We start from the raw sequence: 8,977 nt of genomic DNA, 5'->3' as shown, positions 1-8,977 counted from the left end.
AGTTTAGTTGGTTTGCTGAAGATTCTAAAGTCTTTGTCCTTTCCCTACAAAACCCTTTCCTCTAATTTTCACAATGTCAATTCATAATGCTTTCCTGTTTGTCATGGTAAGACCTTATTTGTGTAAACATGCTAGGTACTTTGATGTGTTATATTTCTGGAAAAATTACATGTAAAGGTTGAAGATATGGTTATTATAAAAATGTAGTATAGAAAAGACTATATTGCCTGCAAGTTTGATGTTTAGTTACTGATTATGATACAAATAACCTATTGATCTAATTTTTACTCTGGACATTCCTAATTCTTTACATATAACATTTCACTAATGCCTACACAAACCTTGGACAATGAAGAAGATATCTGTTCAACAAATGTACTTGCCAACACATTTATTCAAGGTTACTGATAGGTGAAACATTGTTTTTAAAAGCATTGTTTTCAAAGAACTGTTTCTTACTATGCAACTTCAAAACTGGTTGTCTTCTTTCAAGAAAATCAGTATGTACACAGAAAATCCAATTGGCCCATGTATATTCATTTTATAAACATCACAAGCTTTCAGGGAAATATCAGTTTGTCCATTATAGTCTTTTCTATGCTACATTTTTATAATAACCATATCTTCAACTTTTACATGTAATTTTTCCAGAAAAATAACACATCAAAGTACCTAACATATTTACACAAATAAGGACCTAACTCATGTTTAAGTTAGTGGAACTCAAATTACTAATACTTATGGACAAGGCTACTACAAACAGAATTACAAAAATTGATTCCATTTATTCAGCAAAGTAAAAAGAACAAAAAAATTCATATCAAACTAATATAACACACACACACACACACACACACACACAGAGAGAGAGAGAGAGAGAGAGAGAGAGAGAGAGAGAGAGAGAGAGAGGAGTGATGAACAGAAAGAATCCTCCCTCTTCTGAATCCAAAAATGCACTGCTTCACCCTTTCATATGAAAGAGTAGATGTAATTTTAAAAAGTTTTAAATAAAACTGCTGAACTTTTGTTGCTATGTTTTTATCCAAATACTCTTTCCTCACTCTATCTTTATTCTTCCCTTTCCAAAACAAATATAGAAAACGCAAGAATATTTCTTGTGTGTTGTCTCATTTTGCTTCATTTTTATTGAGTAGTGATTGTGGAAATTAGACTCCAACTTCTTTAGTCTCTTCAATGTAGATGCACACCAGTAACTCTATATGGTGCTTCCAAGCCCTTTACCTTTGCCTGAAGTGTGGCTGATATACTCAGTGACACTTCATTGGAGAAAACTGATTTTCCCTTTCCCAGCATGGATGAATTGCAAATAGCTTCTGGTTAGAGGTGGGACTTTGTATCCACTCTCCTTTATCAGTGCTGGAATTTTGTCTGATCTAAAACTTATGTAGATCTTGTGAATGCTGGGCACCTCCATAATACAAAAAAAAGAAAAGAAAAAGAGAAAAGTAAATAAAAGACAGATAATGGAGGGTCTTGTATTTCCAATGAGACACTATAGGTAATGTTATCCCCTGTCTAGCATTATTATTCATTAATCACTGACAATCCTTGAAAAAGAATGAGAAAACTGAAACTGGGTGAAATGAAATATTAAGTAGTTAGAATATGGATTACTTATTGTGTAGCTATGAGCTTTGAGGAAATACATGCATTCAAAATTATACCTAGCATTATGGAGTAGACAGCTGATTAGTTTTCCATTCACTGATTGTGCCATTCACTGAGATGGAATTTAGAGGAGAGAAACAAACAAGTTAGGGAACAGGTAAAGGTAGAAATCTATTAGACAGATTGGGAACTAATATTAGGTTTTACATACCCAAGATGTCCAGTTGACACTGGGTCTCAGGAGTATTGTGTGGGTTTCCTGTATACATAATAATCATCAAGATATGAATGCCAGCAACATAATGGGGTTAGCTGATATCACCAAGAAGTGTGTGAAGGATAAGAAAACAAAGTGCAGGGCAGAGGCCTATACGTGTACACTCCAAAAGCAAATGAGCTAGCATAGAAGTGGGAAGCAAACCTGGTGAATGTAGTATCTTTGGAAGACTAGATTTTAAAGGAGAGAATATTCAGAGTATATATTTTGCAGAGCTGAATTATAACAATGACTAAAAATTACTTATGTTAGCAACATTGTTGAGAAATTTGTATGAAATGGAGAGGTTGGAGAATGATCATCACTTAAGTCTGTGTGTGGTGAGGAGGCTGGAAGTGGGAGGTTGAAAAGGGTGACTTTGAAATGTTTTGCATAAGAGAAAACTCCAGGGTCTCTAAATGATGATGCTAAAGAGCAAGGAAGCAGGGAGCTTGTGGGGGCAGTGGCGCTGGTAATGGTGGTGATGAGAAACAGTTCTTCAAGGGAGGAAAAGGATACAGCATAGCAGACACAAATCACAGGAAAGTAGCTGCTGCTGATTACTGTTGTTGTTGCTGCTGCTGTTATTTTTGCTGCTAAAGCATGGGGGAAATGATTGGTGAGAAACACGAGAAAGTTAAATTTTTTCATAGCGAAGGTAAAAAGGGTTCCTGCCAGAGAAATTCTGTTTTGTCTATGAACAGGCGACATTATCTTCTGAGACTCAGTGGGGAGATGGCGGGGGAAGCTCAATTCCTCATTTATCTTGCTGATTATACTGGCAGACTACTTGTGTTGTCTTGCATCCTCTCGTTTCCTGGGATTACATAGTACAGGGTTCGATGTTGTTTACGAGCTGTTGGATCCGACATAAAGCAGAAGTGGCGACATTATAGCCGGAACTACCACTCCCAGAGTGCAGTATGGGTCCTGGGAAGTGCGGAGGATAGGGAACGTCTCAGATCCCGCCCTCTAACCTGCTCCCATTGGAGGAGAGCTCAAGTTCCCAGGAGGCCACGCGTAGGCGGGGCGCTTTACACGGAAGCCTGCGGCGTCAGGTCTCATCCTTCTCTGATTTCCGGCATTAGGCGACACTGGGAGGACCTGCGCCCTTTGGCCAAGACCCTGAGTGCCCACTAGAGGGTACCGGGACAGGTAAAAGGAGTGGGGCGTTTTTGCGGGAGGTGAGGAGACTCCGGAGAGAGAGCGAAGGTGTAAACTAGAAGGTGCTAGGATGGAGCAAAAGGCAGGGCAAGTGTGACTTGGATTTTTCTGTTTTTTACAGTTCTAATTGTTGAGCAGGTCCAGTTTGGGCAAAGTATGTTTTACGCTGCTGAAGCGGTCTCGGGTTAGTGTCAGAACACGTCATTTAAGTTGTAATTACAGGGTGGAAAATATTAAGTTTCTTTCATTCGCGTTCTGCAGACTTTTCTATAGCCAAAAAAACTCTTTTGCCCATGATCACCGACATCACTTTCTGCTTCATGTTTTCCTTCTGTTCGTGCTTCATTGTGAGTTCCTAGCCTCCCCCTCACACACACACACCCCTCCTTTACACCCTTAGCAGTATTGACATTCCTCTTTCTCAGTTCCAGGAGGCAGATCTCCACTCAAACCTATTGTTTGAGTGTGTTACTGTTATTTTTATTGATGGCCAATATTTACCAAATTGATTATGTATTTGACTCTTTGGTCAATATGGCTCTGACTCTCATAACCAGTGAATTATCAGGTTTTTTTTCTTGGGATTTTATTCATCTAACTCTATGACTTGCATCACCAATTCTGTTTGGAAAATTCTTTCCCTTTGAATAGCTATGGCTGGAAGCAATGTACTTAACATACTTATTAAAGAATAAATACATACTAGATACTCTTTTAAGTGCATGGGATACATTGGTAGTAAACAAGACATAGGAGATGACTAATATAGGAACTTACATGTTTGGGGAAGAGGGATAAGTAGGAATAATAAATCAATATGGTGGTGTATGTTGGCTAATGCAAAACTTTAAAGGTAGTTCGCTTGACAGAATAAAATCCTTTCCTGAGAAAGTGAGAGTTGGACTTCAGATCATTTCTGAGAAATAATAATTGTGATAGCAACAAGAGTAATCTTGATCTGTAACCTGACTTTTCATAAACATCCCTTCTTTTAATTGTCTTTACAGTGTTCTTCCTTTGCTATCCATTCCAAGGTTATCTAACAAATTGTAATAAACCACAGTTTGTGGTTTATCTGCCATTGACTTATTTCTTGCTATGTCTCAGACTAAATAGTTGGTAATTGGATTACTATCAGTCAACTCTTGCACCTGAATTAGGGAAAGAGTTTGGTATTAAAAAATATTCTTCTTCCCAGTTTCTATAGAATATAGTTATCTACTAGGTATAATATTTTAAGTGCACCCAGTGTTCACTTAACTGTTCAGTAAACATTCTGTGCTAGGTATTGTGCTGAGAATTGGAAAGAAAGGGTAAAACAAACACTTTGACTTCTCTTTTAAGGAGAAATGTTAACAGTATACTGAGGAAAATGCTGATACATAGATTGGTATCTAGTCATTCTTTGTCTTCATTCAAGATTAGAATCATAATTACATAATCTTATTTTGAACAATTTAAACAATTGTGGTTATTTTTAGATTATTTATTCTCTATACATTGTTGTATTTATTTATGTCTGTCTCCCTTTGTATTATGATTTCCTTTAGTATAGGAGTCCTTTCTTAATCGGTTTCATAACTCCATTGTCTACTGCTTTGGCTGTCACATCCAGGGTGGTCTTGAACTCACTATATTGCTGAGACTTACCCTGAACTATTGATAGTCCTGTCTCTACTTCCCAAGTGCTAGGATAACAGGTGTCCATAACAACATCCAGCTACAACAGGTTTTTCTAAGTCCAAACTATAGTAGATTGCCCCATAGCTATAAGAACAAGTCTCTAAAATCAATGAGGAAAGCGATGAGGTAGGTGGTTTTAGAAGTAGGAGAAGCAAGTTAGGGGGATGTAAATTATATGGAAAAGAGAGAATAGGATTGATTTGAGAACAGTGAGTGCTGTTAATTGTGTCCTCCATAAAGCTATGTTGAAGTCCTGACTTTTGATACCTGTGCATGGTACCTTATTGCATATAGGGTTTTGTAAATAAAGATGTGGTCATATTGGAGTGCAGTGGACACTTGACTAATATGATTTGTCTCATAAGGATAGAAGAAACACAGAAACAATGTTATGTGAAGACAGGAGAACACTATGTGGCTAGAGTGGCAAAGATTAAAGTGCTGCAACTGCAAGCCAAAGAATTGCTAGCAAATTATCAGAAACTAGAAGAGACTAAAGATTCTTCCCAACAGATTTCATAGGGAACATGGCCCTACCAAAACCTTGATTTTTGCCCCTCTGGCCTTTTGAGCTTTGAGGTCATAAATTTTTGTCAGTGGTAATCCACCTGGTTTTTGGTAATCTTTATGGCTGCCACAGAAAACTAATTTAGAATTCTTAGCAAGATCTATGTAGAATTGGGATAATGGCTGTTGGCCTAAGTGAGAAATGTTTAAGGGAATTGGGAGAAACAGCATTGAGAAAAATCTGGTATTTCCATTATGTTATTTTGCTTCTCTATCTGGTTTATTCCATGCTTTTTCTTTCTGAATGTTACTTTATACAGCATTTTGTGGTTTATTAGACAGTCACATAGTGCTGATAATTAGTAGAGCTAGGTTTCCTTATTTCAAATATAGTGAGTGTTCTTTCTGCTACAGTTGTTTCTGTTATTTCAATACTCATCAATATGTTAACACATTCAACTGCAAAAGAGTTACAGTGTGAGCAGATTTGACTGTAGGTGGAGTTTTTTAGTAATACATGACAGCGTAAAAACATTCCTATTAGTGACGTCTGGAAAGAAAATCAGGTTTTTGTTGCTATATATGCAATGTTTAACAGTTTAAATTTTAATTCAGAACTACTTTTATTGAGGGAAAATTATTCTTTATACTATTTATTACACTACTTCTCTGTAACTTATATCCACTGTTCCCAATCTTACTCTCAATAGTGCGCTCTATATTCCAATACATACACACTTTATATAAACTTTAAAAATGTTTTACATTCCCTTTTCTTCTCTTTTTCTTAACTATCTTTAGTTCCTCAAGCCATTCTTTATATGATATAATCTTCAGATTTCTCACATGTAGTCTCTCCCTTCTGTTCAGTCTTGAGATATCTAAAACTAAATTCAGTGTTCTTTGTACGGTCTAACCAGCATGGCATGGAATAGTAATAGAACTTAAAGAGAGCAAATTACCCCATTTCTTAACACAATGTAAGATTATTTAAGCATTTTAAACAGTTACCTCGTGCCCTTGGTTCATAACGAGTTTACAGCTGATGAAAAAAATCTTTTTTATGTTGTTGCAAACCTTGGTTTTCTTCTTGAAGTTGCAGAATGACCAAGGTTATCACTGTCTCATCTTTCTGTCTGGATACCATATGAATTCTTATTTCTTTATCTCTGTGTTTTCATTTGCTCGACTATATGTCTCTTTGACCCTAGGCAATAGCTTCTTTTCTTTTAAAATTGAAGTCACTATTTTCTAGTCCTCATTCTGTGTATGAGCCAACACATCCAGCCACTAAAACTTGTTCCTTTTAAATTTTTCTTTCCCTTTTGGCCTCTGAGCCACATTTTCCCAGTTGGTCCTCTTGAGTTTTCTTTGTGGGTGTCTACTCTTTTATCTTTCCCTTAATTGTTGGTTATGTCTTGGGTTTATCATTGACCCTATTTTATATACAATGTATTTTTTATGAATTATATTTTAAATGTCAAGTCCACATGAGCTCATCTTTGATAAAAGGATATAGAATCAATCCCTTAGGGGATTAGTGTTGCATTTGGGGTGGGGGGAGTCATCAAGAAGAAAGCCAGAGAGGCCAAATACATAGGAAAGTTTCAAGAATGAGAATCAATTAGCATGTTGAATATTCTTGAGAAATAAAGTAAGGTGATAATAGAAAAATGATCATTTTATAGCATAGAGGGAGGTTGTTGGTGATTTTAGGAAGCATTATATTGGATTTTTAAGGGCAAAAGCCAGAGTATAGTAAGTTGAGGAGTTAAAAGTAGGTAGAGAAGCAAAGATAATATATAGACAAGAGTCTAAGGAATAGAATAACTGCAGAGTGGTGATACATGGTCAAGGGAGGCTTTTAGATCAAGGGAGAAAAAAGTATGAGACACTGGTTTGGAAAGTGTAACTTCCTACATATTTATTTGTACAGAGGACCCTGGAAAGAAGATGGCTGAAGACATAACTCTAGGGAACAAATTTATTCAGGCAGTAGGAATGAAGACGAGATCCTACTAGATGAATGCCTTTTGCTCTATGTACTGTCCTTTAATGCTGAGATTCCATTCATGGCTCAGCAGATTCCCTGACCCCAGGCACTTCATAGTTTTCTACTTCGTATAATGAAGTATGGTTATGTGAATTATTTTCTTCTAGGCTCATCCAGGCCAGGTTATTTAACTACAGTTTTCAGAATCTGACCTCTGGCTTAAAAATCAGATTTTAAGAGACTATGTCAAGTGACTCATTCTGCTACCCAATGTGATTTATAGTCTCACTATAGTTTGAGAACCACTGATTTACTTGGTGAAAATACACATGTTAAATTATATTACTTTGAAGAGTTAATTTGTTAATTTCTATATCTTAAACCACGAAACAGAGGAATCTGCTCTGTTTGAGGGAAAAATAAGCATATTCATATCCAAATGTCAGCAAAGTAATTTTTTTAGGAAAGTAATTTTTAACTCATGCCATATTGTTTTGGTAATATTTTATTTATGAAGGTTCTACCATAAATTATAAAATCATTCTTCTTTTATGGAAGCTTTGTGTTAATTTAATTTGGTTTCTTTTATGGATGATGCCTTTATATTAGAGGTGATTATCTTAGAGGCATAAATTATATGATATAAATATTCTATATAGTCATGTGTGTTCTAGAATCACACTGTCTGGGTTTAAATCACCATATCACTGTAGCTTTGTAATCTTGAGAAAAATAGTTATGTGGTCAATGCCTCAGTTTCCTTATCTATGATAGCACCGTAACTGAATATAATCCCATTGAGTTGTGGAGATTAAATGAGTTAATTATAAAGTACTTAAACTAATGTCTGTTACAAGGTGAAAACTTAATAAATATGGGTTGTTGTTACTGTTATCATGAATCTAACATCTAGTTTCTGCTAAACTATTTCCCTAAGATAAATTTTCAGGATGAGATTATTTCATTAAATTGAGATGGCATCTTTATGTTATGACCATTGTTTTTCAAAAGAGTATCAGTTTCTGCTATACAATTTATAAATACATCCTGTGTGTACACTGATATGTAACTATAAGCAGTTTAAGTCATAAGCTTGTAGAAAATCTTGAGGTTCTCTCTTTTTTTTCCTTATTGCTGAGGATCAAGCCTAGGGTTACAGGCATACTAAGCACACTTTATATCACTGAGCTGTGTCCTCAGTTCCTATTAAGTCTTCATTGATTTTTATACTATAGTGGCTTGTTCTACTATCTCTAGATGGATGTAGATAAATGTTTACTTTTGAAAGCTCATGCCTAAGTAATATTCTAAATCTGTGTCCTTTTTTTTTTTTTACTTTTAATAGATTGAAGTCATGGCCATTCTTTTTGCTGTTGTTGCCAGGGGAACTACTATCCTTGCCAAACATGCTTGGTGTGGAGGAAACTTCCTGGAGGTGACAGAGCAGATTCTGGCTAAGATACCCTCTGAAAATAATAAACTAACGTACTCACATGGCAAGTGAGTTCTAATCTGCATGTGGTAGAGGGAAGGAAATAATTTTATTGTAATAAAAACAGTAGAGAGTAAGCTTTTAGGTAGATTAATTTGACAAAACAATAATTTGATCAGCTTAGAAAATTTCTGGTGCTAAGCTAGGCAATGTGGCTATAGCTCATGCCTATAATCCTATTACTAGATCCCACTGTGAGTTCAAGGCTCTAAACCATAGAATGAAACCCTATCTCAAAACAGTAAAGTCTGGT

At 35.9% G+C, this 8,977-nt stretch overlaps 1 protein-coding gene across 3 annotated transcripts in view; it reads left to right on the top strand.

The window, feature by feature from the left end:
• The first annotated feature begins 2,900 nt into the window (after nt 1-2,900).
• Nucleotides 2,901-8,977, top strand: part of Vamp7 (vesicle associated membrane protein 7) — a 52,478-nt gene continuing 46,401 nt past the window's right edge. The window contains exons 1-2 of one of the 3 annotated variants that reach the window (XR_003733642.2): nt 2,901-3,040; nt 8,578-8,732. Coding sequence is in view for 2 of the 3 variants with exons in the window: in XM_028861749.2 (XP_028717582.1) it covers nt 8,587-8,732 (146 nt within the window). In the remaining variant the exon portion in view is untranslated. The remainder of the gene's footprint in view (nt 3,041-8,577; nt 8,733-8,977) is intronic. The other 2 variants (XM_028861750.2, XM_028861749.2) reach the window with 2 other exon arrangements.

This window comes from Peromyscus leucopus, chromosome X (assembly GCF_004664715.2).
Source record: "Peromyscus leucopus breed LL Stock chromosome X, UCI_PerLeu_2.1, whole genome shotgun sequence".
NCBI lineage: Eukaryota > Metazoa > Chordata > Mammalia > Rodentia > Cricetidae > Peromyscus > Peromyscus leucopus.
This window is presented reverse-complemented; position numbering and strand designations above follow the sequence as displayed.